Source organism: Lipophrys pholis (assembly GCF_963383615.2).
Source record: "Lipophrys pholis genome assembly, chromosome: 14".
In the NCBI taxonomy this organism is placed as follows: Eukaryota; Metazoa; Chordata; class Actinopteri; order Blenniiformes; family Blenniidae; genus Lipophrys; species Lipophrys pholis.
Window position 1 is genome coordinate 19,075,370 of NC_137633.1, and position 25,246 is coordinate 19,100,615.

Consider the following 25,246-nt stretch of genomic DNA (forward strand, 5'->3'; position numbering starts at 1 on the left):
GTCCCCTGCAAGGATTTTCTTCACTGACTTCTCTTCGGCGTTTAATAAGATACAGTCTTAGATTTTAATTGACCACCTTACATCATATTTTAATCTATCTGCTCAGTTTTAAGTGTTGCTTTTACACTTTTTAACATACAGAATCCAGCAAGTGTTGGTGAACAATGATCCGCCACAAGAAAGCACCATTCACAACCAAAAGGTTGAAATTGTTGAGTCCTATAAATATCTAGGCACTGTGTTTGACTCACAGCTTAGATTCATATTAAACACACAGCTGAATGCCAAATGGGGTGAACAAACAGTCCATTTAATGAGGAGGGTAATTATTTTAATGTCTGTGACACATTTTTACAAAATGTTTCTTCATAGAAACCTTTTAACCTTTTCCTTTATCTGCTGGTATAATGTGAAAGACAAATCCAGCTTAAATAACATCATCAAAGTTGCTCCAAAATTATCAGAGCTCCTCAGAGGGACTTTGGCTCAATCTGGGAGGAACAAGTACCTAAATAAAACTAAAAACCATCACCAGCCAACCAGACCACGTTCTGTCTAAAGAATTCTCTCTCATGCCTTCAGGCCAACATTGTTCCAGGTAACTCAACTTAATTCCCTCTGTCACAAAGCTCTTAAACACAGACCACACCCATTTTAAATGACATTAAATTACTTTATCTTGAAGACATTTATCCTTGTCTTATTTATTTATTTATTTATTTATTTATTTATTTATTTATTTATTACTGTTCTAACCATTTTACTGTCTTGCTTTGTCCTTATTGTTTCTGGATATATTGATTTTTTTCTGTTCATGCACAATTCCTGACAGACTGATGACTGACTGATGACCAAATGCATGCATGTATGTGAATGTACACACTGAGTAACTACAAATGAACTGCCCCTTGCGGGATAAATAAAGGTATCTCAATCTAAATCTGAAAATATAAGTCAAATTATAATGTGACGTTCATGACATTTGCATATAATTTATACAATCCTGCTATAGAATTAAAATTATAACCATCTAACTGGCACAGAAAGAGTTAAAGTTTAAGATAATCCAAATGCACAAAAGCAACAGACACTGACTGATTTCAGTAAAAAAAAAAAAAAAAGAACAGAAGGGCTTCTCAAACAAACAACACATCAGAACTAAAGTCCAAATAACTGATAAAAGATGACGCTAAACAGCGTCAACCTCTGACTCCTTTATCATTCAAATCATGTGACGTAGGAACGATACAGTTTTCCAGGTCACAATGTAAAATTAAATCAAAAAGAACAAGTTTAATAAGATTGAATAAACGAAGCTTAAGTATAAATAGAAAACAGTAACACTAAATAACCCCGAGGATATAAACACAGAAAGCAACCGGCAAGTCACTAAAGGAGGTCCGTATGCACACAGAGAAATGAGGCAGTTGATGATAATCAGCGATAATAAAAAAAACAAACACAAAGACACGAGGACGCCAACAAATAGACACTGAACTGAACACGAGCAGGACACATGAAACTAGATAGAAACTAACAATGAAGACCTGAACAACATGAAATACAAGAGAAACATGAGTAGATGAACATGACAGGAAATGATGACACAAACAAAAATCTTAAACAATATCCATAAAAGTAAATACTTAGTAAAACTCTAACCTTAGGAACAATGAGGGGAAATGAATGAAAGGGAAACTCATTCAAGCTTAAGATGAGATTCAAAAAATAAATACACCACCCAACAGCTTATAATTATATTTCATTAGAAGAATGTATGTGCAGTATTCAACTAAAAGCTCACACTAGGAAAACTGCTTGAATAATAAAATTGATCTATTTTGAGGTAGAAGTTTTCAATTTGAAATACACAGTTTCATCCTAGATTTTTTTTTTTAATGAGTTGCAAGATAAAATCAGTCACGCTCTCCCATCAGGTGATATTTAGTACATGGAATATAATCTGTGTTGCTGTGAAAGAAAGCATTTAGCGAAAATAAAAGTATTATGGATTCTGTTAAAGATCTATGGTGGGTGCAATGCAACCCTCCACTTCATATTAGATTTTTAATCATTTTTGCGCCTCTGTTTTTAATTGATGCTCCTTATATAACTGACAGTGTAGATAAATAATGATTGATTACGGATTGTGATTAAAATCCGTGTTGGGAGAGATCAGCAATTCACTGAGCTGACGATAGGGGGCAGCATCGCACCATGATTAGAACATTAGGTTTTATGAGGCTTTGGGCAATGTGGGCCATCTTTGGATAAATAGTAGTTAGAACAGATTGATTAATCTTCTCACGCAAGATAAAAAAAAAAAGTCTTTTGCATCTATTAATATTTTACTGAGTTTAATCTCCTTTGACAAATAAATCAATGGTGAGTCCTCCAAATCAAAATGTTTTAAATAGTTAAAGACACGTGCAATGCATTACCAGTGTGGTCACATAATAAGTTCCATTTATGAAGTAAAGGACACAGAAATGTGCTAGATTCCAATTTATTATCCAGAATTCATTAGCTTTTTTTTCCTACTTGGTGCCTTGACAGCACACTCTTGACGTCAGCGTTGAAGGGATGTTGGAAATGTCTCCAGCAGTGGCGATAACACATTATCTGCACTTCAATGTGCTCAGTCATCCAGGGGATTTCCATGCATGTTTGATACTGTCTTATCAAACTTCCTGGCTAACAATAGGGTAAAGGCACTCAGGGAATGCAGAGACTTTAAACACCTTTATATGACGTGTGTCTGGAGAAAACCCAAGCATGCAAACTTCACATAGAATCAATCCGGGAAATACTCACATTACTGTAATAAAGTAGATATTTTGATTGTACTTTTAGGATTTTTTTGTTTTTGTAAGTATGTAAGTGTGTATTTGTATTAACAATTTACACCATGGAAGTGGATGTTTTGGGTTCGAGTCCGGGCTGTCCTTTTTCGTGTGAGGTTTTGTTCAGAAACATGCATGTGACAGATGTGAATGTGAGACGTCTGGCTCTTTGATTGTGATGTCTTAACATGCTGGTGTGCGGTGGTGGCCTAGACTTTAAAGAAGCCAACTTGTGTACGCAGGAGTCCCAGTGCTGACAGGTTACGGGTGTGGTTCCCAGAGCAAACCACTTCACCACTGCAGCAGGCCACTTCTCTTAGTAATATAGTAACACAGGTTAACTGGGATCAGGAAGTCAAAACATTATTGTTGATAACGTGGTTGAAAAGTGACTTTTGTGACTGTGTGTGTGTGTGTGTGTGTGTGTGTGTGTTACATTGTGTTTCTGTGTGAGTATGTGTATGTTACTGTGTGTGTTATTGACTGTGTGTGTGTGTGTGTGTGTGTGTGTGTGTCCTCGGTGGGTCTCTGTCCATGGTGCTGATCTGAGCACCGCGCCGCGCCACAGACCAGCCGCTTCCTGTCGGCGTGCTGCTCGGATCTCGGGTGTTGCGTGGGGATTGACGGCTCGTAGGGATTCAGACAGACTCCGGGGAGGGAAGGAGGCAGGAAACCGTCTCTGCAGAGCCGCGTGCGACGCGCGGATCGTTTGAATATTCGCGCGTCCGCAGCCGCGTTAATAACCGGTGACGTGGAAGATAAAGACCCCGCTTCTTTATCCTGCGTACAGGACTCGGCTTCTCCCGGCTTCAACCCCCACCCTCCCCCCTCCTCACTCTGCTCCAGCCCAACGCTGCTGCTGCTGCTGACACACACTCCTCCTCCTCCTCCTCCTCCTCCTCCTCCTCCTCCTCCTCCTCCTCCTCCTCCTCCTCTTCCTCTTCCTCTTCCTCTTCCTCATCCTTCTCCAGGCGGCGAGCGGGGCGTGAGCGCAGCGGCTTGAGTGACACATGCTGCGGTAGTCTCTCTCTCTCTCTCTCTCTCTCTCTCTCTCTCTCTCTCTCTCTCTCTCTCTCTCGCTCTCTCTCTCTGGATTGAGCTCTATGCTAATAACGACAGTGGAGAGGAGCCAGCGGAGTCTGAACGGGCTCCTTCGCAGCCATGGCTGAAGGTGGAGAAGGAGAGGATGAAATCCAGTTCCTCAGGACTGTGAGTACATGAAGCGCAGCGCCGCTATGTGAACTCTTCTCTCTCTCTCTCGCTCTCTCTCTCTCTCTCTCTCTCTCTCTCTCTCTCTCTCTCTCTCTCTCTCTCTCTCTCTCTCTGTCTGCATGGTGCCTGGTGTGTGAGGTGCTTTCTGTCGACCACTTTTGCCCTGCTGACAGATGTTATCCCAGCCTGTGATCAGCCTGCTTGCAGATCACACAGGCGGTGATAGTGCCCCATTGTTTTGCGCATCGCTCCCTGACAGCTATTGTCTCTCCTGCAGTCGCCGTCTCAAGAAGTTGACAGCAAGCGTTTTACAACTTGCCTCAGCGTGCGAATTCAGTCGGACTCCGTCCACAAATGCGACTGTGCAAGCAGTGGTGTTTAACCTATTTTGCAGGCAGGAATCCATGTGGGTGAACGTGTGATTGAGGATTTGTGGAGTGTCTGTGAGGGGAACGCGAGTCATGAGGTGATGTGCACGCTCTGAAATGTATTCAAGTGTTGTAGCCGCCTGTCCAGACAGTCGCCCCAGGGTTCCTGTGCAGCAGCAAAGGTCTATGGAAATCCACATTCTCCACAGCACTGGAGCACTCTTACTTGTTGGACACCAAGAATTTTCTTTTTTTCTTTATTAAACATGCACTTGCTCTTATCGACTGTCGCTACAGTGCAGATATTTACATTCAAGCACGGGAGGGGGGGTGGGGGGGACTTTCTGCAGCTGACAGAGATAGATGATGGCATGATCTGCTCCTCTCTGCCTCGAGTGTCTGGAAAGGCACACTCGTCTCGGGCAGATGAAGGAGCGGCGCGCTGGAGGTCTTCCAGAAAGACCCCGAGACAGTAGGAGGTGTTTGGTTGCACATTTCACTGGCACTGCTGCTGCTGCTGGTGGCTTCCCTTTATTAAGCGACTCCCAGATGCACACCCTGCTGCACTTTGAGGCAAAACCCAGCAGGGAGGTTCTTGTTTTTTATGTAAATTGAAGCAGCCCAAATCATTATTCTGTTGCTAATGTCTCTCCAGATTCTAAAATCGAGAGGTTTTATAGGGGGATTGTGGAAATTTGGAGTGCAAACAAGTTGACCGTTGTGAGTTGAAATCACAGGATGAACAGGGGATCTCAAACAATTTAAACTATATTAGGGCCCAACCGATATGGATATTTTTTGTTTTAGGGTCGACTCCATTATTGAAAAATACAAAATTCCGATATATTGGCCGATTAGATTTTTTAATGCACGGATGTCGACGTCGACTCAATAATTACGTAAGTACGTTGATTAATAAGGCAGTGCGTCAACGTGTCACATCAAAAAAGGTGACGTCCGGTCAATTTGGCAGCAGCGATAAAAGCATTGATGGAGAACGAGCTGATAAAAAAGAAAGAAAGGAAAAAAAGAAAAGCTTGCCTCCCGTCCTCTATGTCTGTAAACAGTTCTACTTCTTTACATCGCCAGTCAAGGTTTCAAGCCTCTGGTACTTTTCTGGATAAAACCATCCTGAACGCTACACCTGCCGCCACGTCATGTTACTGTTAGTTGGCTGACATACCGGCTTTCAAACCTGGCGACACTTTAAAGGCGTGTTTATTTAAACCAGGCTATCCTAACTTTAGCTTACTAACATATCAGTCACGATATGCGTCGATGACACAACGAGGCACTTCATGGGAAATAGGAAACTTATAGAGTTGCTGTTTATTTACCACTGAGGGAAACCGCTCGGTTCAGTAAATTATGCCGTCGACCTTTCACTCTTCATGACTTCAGTCTGCTGTCGGGTGACACGAACGGAGTCAGGGCATCCTCTACTGGTTATGTAGGACAAGGACGTCATAAAACATCATATTCCCTGCATTTTATTTGTGAAAAATAAGTGTGAACGTCATCGTCAATCTACACTTTTGGTCGATTATCAATTATTCTGACAATGGCTATAATCGGCCAATTAAATTGACGGTCAGATTAATTAGTCAGGCTCTAAACTATATAGTCATGAAGATGGAAAGCAACTACTGTTAATCAACAGCCTTAGTAATCTATTACACCATTGCGCTCGAGAAATCCTACAATTATGTGCCATTCTTACACGAGGTAAGTAAACATGCAATGGAATCTAAATCCTGTGCAATGAGTTTCCTCCTTTCACTGGGAGAAAGCTGATACCTCCTGCCCCTCCAACCTTTCAAACCACAACACGCAGAGGTCACCGCATCAGCATGGCTGCCACTTCAAAAGAGAGCTGACATTTCAGCAGCGTTTCTGGCCTCGGACCTAAATGCCACCGATCCAGAAGTCAAGACTTTCACAGACAGTCCTCCGTGGAAGTTGCAGATTTAGTGGAACTCGCTTGTGTGATGGGATTTTGTTCAATTTGTTGAACATAATTTTCTCCTGTAACCCCTGGAAGAAGAAGTGAGATGACATTGACTAACAGGGAATTGCTCTTGCTTATAAAAGAAAAAAAAAAAGAGGGGGGAGCTTAGCAGCTTGTTGCATCCCTCCACACAGGGAAGCAGCTGACAGGCACGATGGAGGAGTCTGGGATGGAGGAGCTTGTTGTTCATGAGTGTAAAAGTGTGTGTGTGCGTGTGTACGTACGTGTATGTGTGTGTGTGTGTGTGTGTGTGTGTTGAATGCAAATGCAGAGCACTAGCTGTGTGGTGCAGTCAGGCTGCGCCAGACGTGCCACAGCAGAGCACAGTGCAGAAATTATTCATCAGCCCAAGCGAAGACACAGCTGAAGTACTCAGTGTAGGAGCGCGGAGCAGATATACGCTCCGGCATGCATGCGCACGACACACTCATGTACCAAGACACACATGCATCCATAGTGCATGACTACAATCATTCCTGCAGGAATGCATTCTCATTGAGATGCACATCGGCAGAGTACAGTACGTTCTGTGAGTAAACCAAATGAAGGCAGGGGGTGTGCTGTTTCTTTTCCAAGCATGCTAAAGCATGATAAAAAAAAGAGAAAAAAAATAAGAGTTTAAAGCTATTAAGATATATCTATCTATGGTAGAATGGTTGACTCTCAATCGGACGGTTGCAGGTTCGATTCCCAATCTCCCAATGTCTATATGTCAATGTCCTTGAGCAAGACACTGAACTCCAAACTGCTGCCACTGGAGAGATAGAGTGCCTTGCATGGCAACCACATCTATTGGTTAAATAATTTCCCTCTTGGATTAATAAAGCACTTCGATTCTGTTCTCTTCTTTTATTTTGGCGGAAGCTTCTCTGAGCTGACAGTGTAAAGACACATAAGAAACTAGACAGTAAAACTAATAGTTTTTAATTAATAGACACATTTTGATATTTGCAGGATTATACAGTAAATAGGAACCGAGCTACTTCCACCTTCAAGGGAAAACCTTAAAAAAAAAGTTTTTATATTGTTGGATCCCAGCTATTCTAATACAACATTTCCAGATTTTGCTATATACATCCTACAGTACTTGTATGTGAGAATATGTTTATCTGAGGTGTGTCAAACGTATGGCCCGTGGGCCAAAACAGCCTGAAAAAAGACATTGATTTTAAAAAACCAAAACGTACATATTGCAACAGTTATAGGATAAGTTTTTTTTTTAACATTTCATTGTGTTTTGCACCAGAAAGTTTCATTAAATTTGGTTTAATGTTGAGATTGGAGTAACTTTCCATTGTAACTGTTAGGTTTTGCAAAAATACAGACATTTTCATCACGCATACTCCGCTCCGCCACAAAAAAGTTTAAATTCAAAGATTATTTTGTCACTATATGACTGGTCGGTCCCACTGAAGATGAACCTTGGCTCTATGTGGCCCCTGGACTGGATTGTGTCTGACACTCATCTGATGTTATTAGTGTGGTGGTCTTCTGTTGCAAAGCTTCAATCGTCGCTGTGACCAGAGAGTCGGAGGAGGTTCGATCCCCCCTCATCCCTCCCATCACACCTCGTGTACACGTGCCTATTCAAACCCGCATGCACAGCCTTGCCATTACTTTGCGTGCGGATGCGTAGAGGCTGTCTTTCCTGCTGGGGTCTGAATGTTGCGTTAGTGGCGTGGAGGAGCTTGATAAAGCAGTTCACAAACTGCCTTTTCTCTAACAACACAAAGTAATTTCCCTGGAGTGGTGGCAGAAATTACCCCTGCCGGACTGCTATAAAGCCAACTCAGTGGGAGGAAAGGAGAGGAAACGAGTGGGGATATCTCAGCTATGGGTAATTTGATGTTACAGGAAGAGGAACGGGTGCTGATTGTGAGCTGGGAGACTCGGCGAGAAGCTTCCCCCACAAACTGCTGTTTAATGTCAGAAGGGGGCAAAAGGGGGCCGCGCGGAGAGTTTAATAAGGCTGCATATTCGACAAGTACTTTCTTCGTCCTGTTTGCACATGTCCTCAGATGCACCAATTCCATCAGCAGCAGCTTCATAATAAGAAGTATAGTGAATAAAATATCAGCTTCGAGTTACATTGCTCAGGCTGCTCATTATGCAAGGGTGGTTTTCGAAATGGATTGCTTGCCTACTGCTTGTTGTGTCATTAGAGCAGGAAAGCAGGAAAGGAAAGCAACTTCTCCTCTTGTCTCAGTCTTCTTCTTTTGTGGTAATTCTTGAAGTCGTCCAGACAGAGGGCCACTTATTAGGGAATACAAGGTGCAGCGTGCGACGCTCTCCTCCACGCTCAAGCTCACGCGCTCACAGCTCCTCTGAGGCGAGGATCCCTGCCGGGCAAATATCAAATTCTGGGGATCTATTAGCAGTTTGAGTGGGAGTAGCGACTTTGAAAAGGCCAGACTAGGTCTGTGACTAATGCACTCTGGCGGCGCTGGGCTTGTTTGTGTGAAGGCACAGGCCTCACTTTGCATCCAGGCGATGACTGTCGATGCAGCAACGCAGGAGAAGTGATGCAATGAGCCCAAACGAGCCACTTCTAAAGAAAAATATCCAAGACTGTAATTGGCGATACATTTTTTAATTTCACTCGCGCCACTCTTCCTCAGCGTCGGAGCTCTCGTCCTCCCCACTCACAGATGTTTGATGTCAATAGAGAGGATGACAGGAGCAACTGAAGGACTCGATGTTTTGTCAGTCTCATAGAAAGCTGCCCGGAGGAGCCCAGCGGCATCGACGCAAACCGAGACGACTAAACCAAACCTATAAGGGCAGTTATTGTTGGAGATGAGAAAAACTAATGACTCAGGAAACAGGAACCACAGCTCTTTGTATTGAAATAAATAAATCAAAAAATAAAATAACACCAAAAAGGGAAGGGGAGGAAAAAAAGCAGTCAAGAAAAAAACTGAAATAAATTAAAAGAAAAATGTGAATCAAGTAAATAAGCAGTCAGTAGATCTGCTGTTGTTTCGGCCACACTGTGTTTGTTTTAAATGGGTCAGCAGGAAATAAGCAGGAAATTTAGGCCCTGTCTGCATCGTTCCAAGTTCCACTTCCCCCGTGAAAGAAAAATTTCGCGTTGACAGGACAGCCGCAGACACACTGGCCATCATGTAGTTAGTTTGCCGGGCCACGGTTGGGCGCTGTTGTTTGTTTTTGGGATGATCATACATGCGCACAGAGAACAACGCGCCAAAAACTTTTAACACAATCGAGAGTTTGTATGGACAGATGATGAATTTGATGCTATTAGAGGAGAATCTGGACTATAAAACTACCAATATCAACTTTAGAACTAGACTACAGACTGGGGGTCGGGCCCGCTTCCATCCCAACGTATCTCACTGCTCCTTTACTTTTTGCTTTGGTCTCTCTCCTTTCCCCCGTCAATCGCATCCCTCGCAGATGACTGTGGCTTTGTTTGGTATTGACATGTTTTCTGGAGGATGTTTCCTGCAATCTGAGATAACGATATGAGAGATCCTCTCCAGGGAGGAGGCATTATCTTACCGCTCCTCGTTGTGACCTGAAGACAACCAAAGGTGCCCTTCATCTGCAGCCTGCAGATCTGCATGCAGGCTCCTTCTGTTAAGGCCAACTTATTTCGGTGTAGGACACTTATATCCCAGTTCGCTCCTGTTTGTGCAGAACTTAGCGGCTACAAGTACACCCGCCCCACTTTGTATCTGGCTCTTCCTTGTTGCTGTGTCACTTGCCCTGTGTATAATTATTAGAGATCAGCATGAAATTATTCCCACGGATGAGAAGTTCGGCTCAGCACATCATTGCATTCTACTTGACACTAAGAAGAGGAGCTTTAATGTTATTATGATGAGGTCTGCTGTCATTTCATGGTTGAATTAAAAAAAGTAATAGCTCGGATTCATTAGCAACCCAAAGGCATCTTGCGCATAATGGTGCCGATTCCAGAGCCGAGATTCGAACTGAAATAGCTTTTGTGAGCGCGTGATTCCAGGAAAATCTTCCTTCTCTGGATGCAAACTGTCACAGGGTATGTTTCCTCGCCTTGTGTTTGCGGCATATGTTTTTGCCAGCTGTTCCATTTGCCGGGAAGGTGCGGAGAACTGATGCTGAGTGTGAAAGCCTGACTTTCCACATCTATATTTAGCTGTTTCTGACATTCAGTTTTTTGTGGAGTGTTATTCACAACAGTCTCATCTCCGATTTGCTTTATATGTAATGTTGCATGCATTAAGGCTCTGTAACGGTGAGGGATGTCAAATACATAAGCCTCAGTAGGCTCAGTGTGATCTCACAAAGTGCGACTGTACCCTTAACAGTCATGTCCTAAATTTTGTGACGTACCGCTGGTATGCCAACAAAAGTCAGCAAGTTATCTAAGTTGCCCCTAACCGTTGAGCCTTACAGTGCAAGTTTCCACCACAAGGTGGTGTTTTGAGTCACTCAAGGAGGCAGCAGGAGGAAACAGCAGTGACTGCGACACAGTTATTGTAATCGGCTAAGTGTATATATGCCATTGACTCATCCAACTCGGCTCAAGATATTTAATCACAAAAATGTGAAAATGTGCACTTAAGGTCGAGGAATTTTTGTGTGAAGTTGTAGTTTTGAGATTCCGAAATGAATGTTCAAGCCTTAATCTGGGGGTGCAGGTTGCACTGTATCTATTCACCAAAAAGAGGACTGGTTGGCACAAACGTGACTAAACCAGTACTCCCTTTGTTCATGTTTATAGTGTATGTGTTTCTGTTTTCATTACATAAACAACCAACAATCTGGCGTGCTAACTGCATCGTCTTCAGCGTTTCTGCCGTTTCCATGTAACTGGAGCCAGAACTGCAACAGTGACACCGCAGTCAAAGTTACTGTTAATACTATTAATAACTAGTTAATACTGCAAGCTAATTAGTATTAGCATCAAAGCAATACCATGAACCTAAGCTTTAAAATGCATTAACTCTTAACATTCCCAGTTGTCATTATTTCTAGAGTATTATGCTACATTTTTGTTGCTCTGGCTCCATTGTGATCAAACTGGTGTACGTGGTACATGAAGTAGAATCAGTTTGACTCTCCTGACATAGATATTTTTTTGGGGGAGGCTGTCCTTGAACATTTACTCGCAGCTCTCCAGCAGTATTGATATATCTGTCATTAGCTTCACCCTCAAACCCTCCCGCTGTTCTCAGTGTTGCGCTTCGAGAAACTCAACTTACACAAAAAGTAAGTTGGTGTACGTTTTAGAAGGGAAGTGTTGTCCAGCAGAAGGCTGTTTGTCTGTGCTGCGCGATGAAGATGGACAGATCAGATAGGTCTGTGAGGTGATGTGGAGGGAATTAAGCCAGCAGGCCTGCCCGGTGTAAAGCTGCTGTAATGAGCTATTGATCGAGCCACCAAATGAAGAAATTTCCTCAGTAATGTCAGTGGCATGCAGTAAGCAGGCCTGATTGATCGGCTCTTTCGGAGAATGAATATTTAATGAGGCAGCATAGGAAGCGTCCTTCTATAGAAGATCCTTTCTCTCCGGTTGAAGACCTCCAGCACATCTGCTGCTTATCTTTTGAGTTTCAGTATCAAAAAAACCTTGATAACACAATTCTGACTGATACACCATGGATGTATTTGTTTGGAACATTTCACTGCAACATTATTTTCCATTACAGCAGTGTCGGATTAATAAATGTTTTGCATAATAACTTAAAAATACTAATAAATCAAAAGTTTCTTCTTGGATTTACATAAAAACTTTTGCAATTTTTGACCAAATCTATTATGATAAACCTCAAAATTTCTCACAAAAAAGCTAAATTTTAAATCCTGCAGCATTTCACTTCGTATTAATGTGGGCAAATCTTTTTTTTTTCCTTGAGAGCACAGGATGTCTACGTCCTTTAACACCCGTTATGTTGATGGTGGTCGACCGAAACATCGTGAAGGGAGCTCCAGTAGATCGCCTGCCATCGAAGGAAACATTGTCAATAATAACATCGACATACAGAGCAGGTTTGTCCTCATGTCACAATTGATTGAAGGTTTTTGCAAAAAATTAATGATCAGATTTATGCTGTTACTATTGTGGGTCTGTGTTGAAAGAGGTGTCCTGGATCTACTGGTTACCATGTTGTGTGATGACCACCTCATGACGGTATCGGCACTTGGTGTTTGTTGGAGCAGATAGTTGAAAGAATATCTGCATTTTAGGGGTCTGTTTACACAACAACAGTGCTCAGAGCCACTGAGAACGCAACATTTTGAAAATGGCTCTGACTCGCCGCCTTCCTGGAAACGGGGGGAAAACACCACTGTTTTGAAATTCTGCCACTGTGCATGCGCACCATGCCCATAGAAAATAGTTCCCCTGCACGTGTGAGTAGATGGACAATAATGTTTGCATCCAGAGCGTCATAACTCCCAGTCCATATTCTCCGGGGACTTAGTAGCTTTATAGTTGTGTGGTTTCATTATCAAAACAACCAGCAGCGCTCATCAACGACTCATGATGACCATATATTGTTTTCAGCGTTTCTGTGTGTCACAAACATGTTTGATTCGTACTTGTTGTCGTTCAGTAAAAGTTTGAACTTTGGAAAAGAAGACCGGAGTGCAAAAGATAAAATTTATTCCAAAACAAAAAGATTTTTCCTTTTTATCTTCTCAGAAATCAGTGATAGAAGGGCATCATTGGCCGGTTGGTTTTCAGATTCTCTGCTTTTGGCCGTGATATCCATGCCTCGGATCAACAACAATGCTCTGCAGTACAAACCTCCAGCGCCTTCCGCACCATAAGGAAACGTGTATCCTTGCCCCTGGAGCTTCAGCACCTCCAGCCACTGTTAGCCCGTCGTGAGCTGCTGCCTCCTCCACAGCTCGCGGGGCCGTCTCTCATCTCTCGTCTCCCGTCTGCGTCGCTGCTCCTCTTCGCCGCTCGCCTCTTGGCAGACAATGCTGGCTCACATATACAAGAGCGTCCTTCCTGCTCCGCTTTGGTCCAAAAAGCTGGAGCCACCCATTAGTCTATTAGAGGAAAATCTGTGCTCTCCGCAATGATTTAATGGCGTCTTGGTTTTGTGCTTTTGTCCACACAAATATTATTCAATTTTCTTTTTTTTTTTAAATTAGGTTATTTGAAACTGAGAGTCTCAATTTAAAAGAATAACAAAGCGAGACCGCATTAGTTGAAAAGAGCGCTGAGTTAACTTCTAATTAAGCTTATTTTTGATTCCAGTCGTTGCGATGTTTTTAGCAACTGAATGGCATTAAATAAACTGAGGTTTTAATGCAGCTGAAACCGGGAAGCTAGAACAACCAACAGTGTGACTTTGTCAACAGTGTTATTAGTGCGCCCCTTCAAGGTCCAGAAATATTCCAGAAAAGCGACAAACCAGCTGATCATCACACATATTAACCATGAAGGGGGTAGAATTAAGTATCATTATAAACCTCACCATAAAGCTTTGTAGTTTTCACTGAAGTATTAAGAAAGAGTGTCATATTTGTAGGCGAGTGCAACGAAAATATGATAAATTTCTCATTAATTGATCAGCTTCAGCAAAACTGCTTTGGTGACGTCAAATTTCCCAAAACCCCAAATTCAATCATGGGAAAAGAATCTCAGTTTGACCCTGTTCAGGTGTGTTTATTCATAGTATATATTTATTCAAAGACTAATTGAGTTTGAGGTGTAGGACTTACAACTGTGAATGAGAAAGTCTGTGCAGCTCCTCTGTTGATTGTTCGCTTTGGAAAAACTAACAACAAAATGTATTTCGGCTAAGCCCGGGACTTTAGCGCATTTTGATGAATTGCATTTAACCGTGCCGTATGTTCACACTCTATAATGGAGCATTTCTGAGTGCATCTGGGAAAGGTGCTTTAAGTTCATGACATCCTGATCGTTCTGTAGCGACCGTGTAATAGTCAATGTTCACGCTCTTATCCTGGTAATATTTGATGTGAAATGTGGACTTTACTCAGGTCCTGTGGGGGGAACAGACTGATTAAGTAGAAGAAAGTTACCAGCTTGGCTACTTTTTGTATCAATGGTTTACTTTAATAAAGTGGCAGTTTGGAGTAGGGCTTGGTAAAATATCTCACATTTATTGCAATACCAACATGCGCCGTATACAAAAGACTGACTGAATAAACTGCAATCAATTATGGTTCCATGCACTGAGCATTCATTCTCTGCAAATTCAAAGTGGGAGATTTAAACAAATTGCAAGCAAGTACCTCTTGATTGCGGTTCATTCGCAAACAATGCGTAATTGTATATTTAACTTTTTTTTTGATTGATTAACAGCCCTAACTATTTCACACTGGTCACCACAGGGCAGAAGCATGAAGCACAAAATCAAGAACATTTAAAAAAAGTTGTTTGGATATATTGGAAATCACATCAATATCCTGATATTTTCAAATATGTTCAGCTACTTTATGATAAAGTTTTGTGTTTAAAACGGCAACGTTTTGAAAAAGACGTAGTTTTCATGTCGGGCCACTAGTTGGTACTGTTGTTTGTTTTTGTAATGAAACCCACACACACATGCGCAGAAAACAATCCGCTTTAAAGATTAATTATAGCAAGCACACTGACATTCGAATGGACAGACAATGAAGTTGGATTGTTTTTTACAGTGACCTTCTGTTTTGCGTTTTCACTCGGACTTTTAATCGAGTACCCAGAATGCATTCGCCGCTTCGTGTGGCTTTAAAACAAGGCTCTACTTCAAATTACAGCACTGTGGAGACAGGAAGTGGAATTTACTGGGTCAATGCCCACTCAGCAAACTGTATCATGATCACATGTCAGACAAACTAAAGTCTCACTATACAACACAAACTAACCGATGTAAAATAGAAACTTTATCGTAGAATTCACAGTTTTTTGTAATATTAGTGCGCCAGGCTCTGAAAAAACAACATATAATTGTAGATTTGATCTTTTTTTTGCTTGATAAAGCCAATATTGTCATTCAGACTTAAAGTTGTAATGGGTTATTTGGTTACTGTTATTTATTAGATATTATCCATATCTCTGTTTGCGGCCTCCTTTCTACTGTGGTAGCGTGTTCGTCAACGTTTTCAAACGACCCTTCTTGAAATAGTCTAAATGTTCCCTTTAACAATGCAGCAAGTTTCTACATCATGTCAAGAAAACAAATAGGTGCTGGAGAGGCAGAGCGATGTCTTATTCATAAGCGGGGATGTGGTTGGCAGGTTTTTTTTTTTTTTATGTGAGTGAATCTTTTCAGCGTTGTCAGGCTTTCTCGGTTTTAGCTTTGTTTTCTCACTCATTCAACAATTTGAGTCACTACACAGCGAGACATGCTGCACTGCATCAATTATATCCTCCTGCAAGGTGTCACTGTTTACTGCCGTTTTCCCCAAAACAAACCCAACAATCGCCCCGTCGGTTCTAATTAGCAGCGGAGACGACACCAAAATCCATCTGGCAGGAGAAAGTTTGGCTCGTTTCAAACTTTTTTTTTTTTTTTTCTTGGTTTTTGTGAGATAAAGCAGATGTCAATCTGAATCTGTGGCCGTGATCAAACACTGTTCAGCGAGGAGGCACAAGTTCGGCGGCTTTGTGAAGATATTCCAAGGGGCTTTTTCCGACCTGTGCAACTGATACTATAGCGCAGAAACAAATGCCAGGGATTTACCATCAGGGAAAGTCATTAAAACTCAGAGTACTTTGTGAATCATCCTCCTCCTACGTCAAGCAGCTTTGGTATCTGCTGCAATTATGTCCAACGTTCTGTCCCCCCACTGTGCCTCTAATAAGCCATTCCGACGAGTGTTTACTGCTGCAATCTGCTGCCGCCGGGGCTCGATTTATATGGGAGAGTTGAGACCTTCCTTGCATTTACTGACATTTTTAAGCAATCCTTGACTACCTCTGCTGGATTTTGTGATAAACTCGCCCCCGCTGCACGTCAGCGATGCATCTTATTGACACGGCGAATTGCGCAAATTTGCGGGATCTTCACTCAGAGGTGTGAAGACAATTGCTGCATCTAGATAATCCGGAGTTGTTCCCCAACCCCCAAAAATCTCAGCCTTTTCATCTGATATCGACTCATAAAAGATTCATTCGTCTTTAACAGGCTCCACGTCGCACCACAGCCACACAGACAAGGAGGCATCGAGCCTCTTTATTGTGGGCTTGTTGCTGCAGAGTCAACAGTGCCAGTTGTAAAAAAAAAAAAACAACCCCCCCCCCCCCCCCCCCGCCCCCCAAAAAAAAAAAAACTGTCCTGCTATGCCAGCAAGCAGTGCAGCAGGCTTGTGCATCTGCAGCAAGAATCCTCCTGCTCATCTGTGCCTCTTTCGCTTTCAAATGTGCGGCTTCAACACTGTCGCTTTTTCATCCCTTCCTCTTCCCTCGGAGACTCTGTAGTGCTTCTGTAGAGAGGCAACTTTTATAACTGTGTGTAGCCCTGCAGGTGAGGAAATAGATGCATAGAGGTGGTGGAGGGATTTTTTATTTCTTTTTTTAAATTCCTTCTGCAGCACCGCTCTGTTTCCCCCTCAGCCCCCACCCGCTTAGAAAAGAGTTACTGTGGATGCACAGCCGAGGAGCTGACACTTCAAAAGTCCCTCACCGCACTCTTCACGGCCTCGTTCTTAAACGTGTGACAAATCAGAGCGCTGCGGGTTGATTCCTGATGCAGAACAAGAATTGTCTGTCTTCCAACTCTTGGCTCGGGCGAGGCGAGATTTCTCGTTTCTTCTGGTCCACCACCTGTCCCCCCCCCCCCCCATACACCCACCCCCGACCCGTCTCTCACGACCATGTGCTGAAATTGCCGCCGAGTCAGACTATCTTTTTAATCCACTTTCTTTTCTCCTCCTCCGCCGGGTCTCAGCTGCGCTTTAGCTCTGATGCCAGAGCTCTGCAGCTGGGCATCGTCTCCAGTCCCCGAACAAATCGAGTTTGACACGCCGGTGCTTCACCTGTAGTTCAATATCAACTCCCCTCGTGTGCCGGGGGCCCCGACACAGCTTCTCGCAACTCAAGTCAGGCCTGAAACCACAGAGGAGATCTTTTTTTTTTTTTATCTTACACTGGGATCATATTTCATTCAGATAAAAAAATGTGTGATGCTCGTAATATTTACAGATCTGTAAGATTTAGTCCTCTATTTTGCAAGATTAGATTAGATATTGTATTATTTGTTACACAATGGGGAAATTTGCATCGTTCTAGCAGCCAGTGGACATTAAATAAAGAGAAGAGGGACAAAAGAATATGAGCAATAAATAAGAAGTATGTAAAACAGTAACAGTAAAACATTTATAATCACACATCGACTGTGACATTATTTACATTTTTCTAACAGATAAAAATGCAGTGTATGTGTGAATTGTCCATGTTTTAGGGGATTCTCCGTTTAGATTATCGGGGGGGTTGAAAGCTTCAGGAAGGTCAGCTGGATGCCTTTTCCCAGCATAGACATATTGTTCATTTCTGAGAAGTTATCATAATAAATAAAACTGTCAATTATGTAATATAACAGTACAAAAGTACATATGTACGAAGACTTGGACAGACATTTGAAATGGATTTAATCTCGCTGGAGAGGAGTTCTGTTTTTTATTGCCACTGGATCCCGACAGCCCTCGACAATAATATCTTATGATGCGAAAAACACAAAGAAGTCCAGCTTTCAATAAGAAATTACCACTTAGTGTGAGACACATCATACGAGTTGTGGGATTTGTGCACAAAGTTTGTCTCTCGCTTTAATATCAGAAGTTCCATCTTGCCTAAGATGGACATGGAACGTGTGCGATAGCTAAACTTGATGCTGTGGATTATTTGATTATAGAAGGATTATTTAGTATAATTTGTCAAACTGTTCAGGATGCATCCTGCATTTTACCAGCTGGGTCAGACGGCTTGGTTGATTTATACAGGTGTAAAGTCTCCACAAGTTTAATTAACATTTCATAACGCGTATGTAATATCAATTGGCAGCATCCTAGTGTTCATTTGTCAACATGATTCATCAGTAAATATTTCTATGATGTCCTGATTTTTGGCCTCTTAGTTCATGCACACAATCCTCACTAACTCCTGCCAATCACTCTGTCGGCGAAGCTTTTCAATAAAGCATCACCAGGCGAAGATTCAGTCAAATGAAGTGCTGGTGAACTCATGCTTATCCTAATTCTGTTAGTGCAAGGTCTCATGGCAGCCCGATAAATAAATCTAATGGCATTTTTCACACTCCTCAGCAGCCTCAGCACAGTTACTGCGGCTCCTTAAGGACATTAACGTCCCCTGCAGCCTCTCGGTAGAGGAATTAACATTCTTGGCGCTAATTGAGCTCTTTGTGTAAAGTATACTGTTTCCATTGAGTTACATTAATCAGGTGTTTGCTGCAGTATCACACTTATCAGAGGCAAGTGGGTGATGATAATCCTAAGTGATGAATTGAGTTTTTCATGCAGTAATAAGATGGAGACATCCATTTTGCCCGCAGGATGTGGAATTGCTGAAAAAGCCACAATCACAGCTTTCTTTGACATTCTAGGTCACACATAGAGAACTTCCACTTCCTCGACCTGAAAGCAAAGTGTAATTTCTCTCCGAGCACCACACGGGAGTATCTCTGGCGTCACGCAGCAGAAAAAGTGAGCCAAGAAAACCATAAAAAAAATCACGCTCGACTCCCCAGACTGTGAAAAGTTACAAATGCACTTTGTTCCTCTTTCCCCTCGGACCTCCGGGAAGGCTCTTCCCCTAAAAATACAACACTTCACTGGTCAGAATGTAGAAATAGCCTGTTTTTTTTCTCCCCTTTATGCTGCGCTGGGCCACAGAGGACATCACTCCCTCGGTGAACGAGGCCACTTTATTGAGTGGAGGACGAGGGAGTAAAAGTAGTTTGTTCCTTTTGTTTTCCGGGGCAAAGATGGGGACTCGAGGTCAAAGTAACAGAGTATTCATATCTTTTAGGTGTTAGGTGTACTTTTCGAGTCATAAATTGCAGGTTCGACTGAGGTCCCGTCTACATGACAACGTTTTCAAGTGAAAATGCGAAACGTTAATTTACTACTACTCATTTTACTACGATGCTCCGAGCCACTGAAAATGCAACTTCTTGAAAAGGCTGGAAAACGGGGGAAAACTCGACTTTTTGAAAACGCTTGAAATGGTAAATGGATTTCACTTTCAACAGCTTGAGCCATCCCAAAGCGCTTTACACCGTCAATCAAACTCACCCGTTCACCCACCTGCAATGCAAGGCGCTCACTCCATCCATTGGGAGCAATTTGGGGTTCAGTGTCATGCTCAAGGACACTTCGACATGTGGAATCAGACTTGCAACCTTCCGGTTTGACAAACAACCCGCTCTACCGACTGAGCCACAGTCGCCCCCCCTAACTTCAACCCCGTCTCCATGGAAACGTGTGAAGACACAACTTTCCTGAAATGCTGCTACTGCCCATGAGCGCCCCGGCTGTAATAAATAGTTCTTCTGCACACGCTCAGTAGATGTTAATTATTAATCTTTATAGCGTAGTATTCTCTGAGCCCATGTGTGTGTGGTTTCATTGCAAAAACAAAGACCACCCACTAGTTGCCCAACATGAAAACTGGATCTTTTTCATTGTTTCTGTTGTTTCCCATGTAAATGGATGTCATTTTCAAACTTTTTAGAAACGAAATTGCAACAACAAAGCAAGACGCAAGAAAGAGGTCTGATGCCTTCATGGATGCGTTTTCACTAGAAATGTTTAAATGTGGGTCTAATATTTAAACCTTTTTTAAAAAAACAGTTTTAATCCATTTTTATGACTACAAGGCTTTACACAATTATTATTATTATTTTTTTTATTGTGTCCATTTATAAACTTTGTTTGTTTTGGAAATGTACTTTCAACAAAGATTTTTTTTTTCAATGGTAAAAAAATAGCTAAAACTTTGACTTGTTTTTGAGAAAGTGACTTTCTTTTATATAAAAAACAAAAACAAGTCTTCTATACTGTATTGTAAGTGCAAACATATGGAGACGTTGCAACTTTTCTTCTTTAAATAGCTACAAGATTGAAGTCTAACATGCAGTCAGAAGCAAGAAACATTTTTGGTGCGTTCATGGATAACTAGGAAGTGAGAAAGGCATTTGAACACAGCCAAACCTGAATTTCATTCCTCTTTCTTGGTTCATGCGTGTGAAAACGGCTCGTCTCTTCTGTGGACTCGCACACAGCATCAGTGAGGCGGCACTGCTGCTTGTTTGTTATTGTCATGTGAACGCTGTAAAGCGGGAAATGGGCCCTTCCCAACTGGGAACTCTCCCAATTCCCGGCGGGATGAATGCACCCCAGGGAGGCGAAGCGGTGCTACAAGGTGCAGTTAAACCCTCCCCAGCCTGATAGCTTGTTCCTTTAGTCCTGACACAGCTGCGAGGGGTTTGATCTGCCTACAAGCCTCATCTATATGTTGTATAAACTCTTCAAATAACCCGATGCAGCTCTAATTTCTCACGGCACCTTCAGTCGATCTCCACCGGAGGATGTCCTCTTATATTGCAAAGCCAACAGCAGTCACAAACACTGCGTGCCTTTTAAGGTGCGGCCATTTTTCAACCTGCAGCTATTTGGTTCACTGTGATGGCCGTACCTGTCTAATCTATGAGATGGATTGCCTCGGTCCATATGGCTGCTGTTGTTCACAGCTGTATAGTGTGAGTGTATAGTGATGGGGTAATTAGATTGCAGGCAGTGATTAGACAGACCAGGTCTACACACACACACACACACACACACACACACACACACACACACACACACACACACACACACACACACACACACACACACACACACACACACACACACACACACACACACACACACACACACACACCATCAAATATAGATGGGACTATTGAACATCAGATTAGATCATCTTCCTCTGCTGTGCTGGTATGTTTCCTTTATTGGTTCAGTGTACATCAGAGGTAGCAAATACTTTGTTACTTTAATTGAATAGATTTTTTTTTTTCTGTACTTTACTCGAGTATCACGTCTTTATGACAGCTTTTTCTTTTCCTCCTTGCACTTGTATTTTATGCTCATTTTGTCAAAACTGGCTTGTTACTTGTTTAAACCTCTAAGAACGAACACTTCACGTGATGTGACCAAGAGAAAAAAGTGGTCATGGTCGTGCCGCCAAAGACAGCCTACGATAAAATTCTGACAGTGTCCCAGATTTTGGGATGATCGTCTCACAGTGTCACTGCAGCATGCAACTTGCTTCAACTAACCAACCAATAGAAATGCAGTATGAAATGACGGGCTGATCAGCGCAACAACAAACCAAATAGATGCATTGCGGCTACGATGGCAAAAGTATGTAGGATGTAAACAAAAACTTTTTAGGGGATTTCTCTCCAAACACATAACTGCCACGAGGGCGAGGGCTCCCTTCATGTTTCCTTAGTGCGTCTTTTGCGGAAGGGTGGTGTAGGCTTATGAGGTTTAATACTTGCACTATCACATACATCCTCGATGCAGCTTGTATTTTCATCGCGCAGTCCTGCACACAGCAAACTTCATGTTGTGCCAAAAGTTATTAGGTTCATGTCGTACATTGTAGCTCGCTGTGCGACATCACAGGCTTTGCGCTTCTCTGTCTATCCAGGAAGTGACTGCAAATGTTTTTTTATTGATGAAAAACTTCCGGTTGAGAGGTGTGTGGTGTGATGGAGAAAAGTTGGAATGAAAGCAGGTCATTTGATTTCCACCATGCTGTGAGTTTTGTTTTAATTATGACATTGTTTTGGTAACAAGTAGGGGATTTTCATGGATTTAGCCATGAAAGAGAACCCTTGGAGCTGTAGCTGACTTTATTATAAGAGAATTTCAGTGTTATACCCTATTTAGGTCATGCAGTTTTTTTTTTTAGGAATCTCTTCTGTTACTATTGTTTTTACCCACTGCCACAAACAAGGAAACATCACTGTTTCCAGCAGATTGTTCTTGTGTAAACATTCGGGTTTAATTTGAATACTCCAATTGCACATGATTTCACTCGTTGTGCTATTCTTAGTTGAAATGCATGCAGTCTGAAAGTGTCATCTTGTTTGCGTTCAACTCAGGACACTTGGTGCCGCGTCTTACTAAATCAAATGGTCCACAATGAATGTGGATTCATTAACTCTCTTCAGCCTGCAGCACAGTGCTGTCCAGGCTGCAGCTGCATGCACCTTCAGCCAGAGAGTGACCACTGAAAGTGTTCAATAATGAGCTGCAAGGCTGTTTTCTTTAGCGAGGCCTTTGAAGGGAGACAAGCATTTTAGCGGATGTGGAGATTATTTCATGGTGTCACCATGGCCTGGGTATTTTAATGATGTGTGTGAGTGTGTGCGAGGTCTTTGTGTTCCCGGCTCGCTCCGCTTGCCTGCCTGAATCTCTCCCCCTCTCGCTTTCCCTCTCGCTGGTTCTGTGCACCGAGGGCAGCACGTTCAGCAGTTTGCCTCAAGATGAGCATTAGCGCTCCCATTCACACACTGAGTCACGAGAACAAAGCTTCACTCCTCTGGTTCAAAGTTCCTCTCTCTCTCTCTCTCTCTCTCTCTCTCTCTCTCTCTCTCTCTCTCTCTCTCTCTCTCTTCAGTTTCCATCTCTACTAGTGCCACACCGCAGAGTGAGGGAGCATTACATGTCTGTGAGTCACTCCAACCGTCAACCAGCTTCACTCTCCACCACAATGTTCTAGAGTGGAGTGGATCTCCTCTTGGGGGTGGGGGTGTGTTGGGGGCGCCAGATGACATTTGACAACCTTTTAACTTATGAGAAGAAATATTTAAGAATATCTGTAAGAATCTATCGCGCAAATATATAAGATCCTGTTCACACAATAACAAAGTCAAAATGCATCGTTTTTTGTATTTTCTGAAACGTTATTTGTAATGAAACCAAACATATACGCATAAACATTAACAATGGCGAGAACACGGAAAGCTCGTATGGACTGAAGATGAAGTTGGAGGGCTATTCCAGGTGACTCTGAACTCTAAAACTACCAAGTTCCAGGAGAACATGGACTGGGAGTCATGACACTCTGGAGGCAAACATTGTTATTACTGTCCATCTACTCACTCGTGCAGATCAACTATTTACTACGACCATGGCGTTTGAGAAAAGTTGCGTTTTCCCCCGTTTCCAATCAAAATCTGTTCATTGTAGTGAGATCAAGCATGCCTGTAACAATTGCGGGCACAATGTGAATCAGGCTTGGTGGTTGAGTGAAGACGTGATTTGAAGTAAAGTTTTCTGACACTGGTATGCTATTATAAGAAAACGTATTGCATTGTTTCAAATCACTTTACAAAGACCTAATTGTTTTTTTTAGTCAAATGAGCATACACAGACCTGTTCTATAACTCTAAGTACATGATTCTCACCTATTTACTTTGATTATATAAAATTGCCTTGTAATTTGTGATCAGAGCATTAATATAATCCTTTTGATCAACAACAAGGAAGCAGGTCTGCAGCTGGTTTAGATTCTGATGATTCAGGCAGTTGCCCCTGGTACAGTAACAGGACTATGAGGGTTTTCCTGAATCTCCAATGTTTTTTTTTTATAGTGCGTCATTAAAGACTGCAGTCCTCTCCTCTCCTCTCCTCTCCTCTCCTCTCCTCTCCTCTCCTCTCCTCTCCTCTCCTCTCCTCTCCTCTCCTCTCCTCTCCTCTCCTCTCATGTTTCAGCCGTGGAGAGTCTAACAGGCCTAGAAAGGCCTGGCCTTTTTCTGTACTTACACTTTGTGTGTGTGTGTGTGTGTGTGTGTGTGTGTGTGTGTGTGTGTGTGTGTGTGTGTGTGTGTGTGTGTGTGTGTGTGTGTGTGTGTGTGTGTGTGTGTGTGTGTGTGTGTGTGTGTGTGAGTGTGTGTTGCTGTGAAATAAGACAGGCGAGTGAGCAGAGTGTACTTGTAGGGGGTCTAACCGCTGCCCAGCTGCATTTTGTTCTGCAGTGTTCGACCAGCTGTATCAATCTGTCCAGAACAAAGTCTCCATGTGAGCCGGTCTCTGTGAACTGCTCAGTGTGAGCTGGTCTCTGAACTTCTCAGTGTGAGCTGGTCTCTGAACTGGTCAGTGTGAGCTGGTCTCTGAACTGGTCAGTGTGAGCTCGTCTATGTGAACTGGTCAGTGTGAGCTGGTCTATGTGAACTGGTCAGTGTGAGCTGGTCTATGTGAACTGGTCAGTGTGAGCTGGTCTCTGAACTGGTCAGTGTGAGCTCGCCTATGTGAACTGGTCAGTGTGAGCTGGTCTATGTGAACTGGTCAGTGTGAGCTGGCCTCTGTAAGCCGGGTTCTATGAGTCTGCCGCTGGCCTGTTGACTAGCCGCAGGCCTCTGGTGGTGATGGACGGCCATTACCTGCCACACGTTTCCATGGTGTCACATGGGGACTAAGGCAAGTGGAGGCAAGCGCCCGGGTTTGCTGTGTGGTGCTGTACATGGCTTTGTTTGCTCCAGGAGGCAATAAGGGTTTTCATTTATATTCTGCAGGCTTCTTTCCTTTCCTTTCCTTTCCTTTCCTTTCCTTTCCTTTCCTTTCCTTTCCTTTCCTTTCCTTTCCTTTCTTTCTGTCTATTACCTCTGTTCATTACCTTCCCTTTGCCATCCCTTCATTTCATATTCCATTGTCATTTCCTTCTATCCAAGGAAGAGTCCTTCCTTCCTTTCTTCCTTCCTTCCTTCCTTCCTTCCTTCCTTCCTTCCTTCCTTCCTTCCTTCCTTCCTTCCTTCCTTCCTTCCTTGCTTCCTTCCTTCAGTTTTGTTTATTTCCCTTTTTCCCTACTC

At 42.7% G+C, this 25,246-nt stretch overlaps 1 protein-coding gene across 1 annotated transcript in view; it reads left to right on the top strand.

Moving 5' to 3' along the window:
* Positions 1-3,935: 3,935 nt before the first annotated feature.
* Positions 3,936-25,246, top strand: part of LOC308120227 (ryanodine receptor 3) — a 153,843-nt gene continuing 132,532 nt past the window's right edge. Inside the window, exon 1 of the mRNA XM_080480701.1 lies at positions 3,936-4,052. Coding sequence (XP_080336827.1) covers positions 4,005-4,052 — 48 coding nt within the window. The 5' untranslated portion in view covers positions 3,936-4,004. The remainder of the gene's footprint in view (positions 4,053-25,246) is intronic.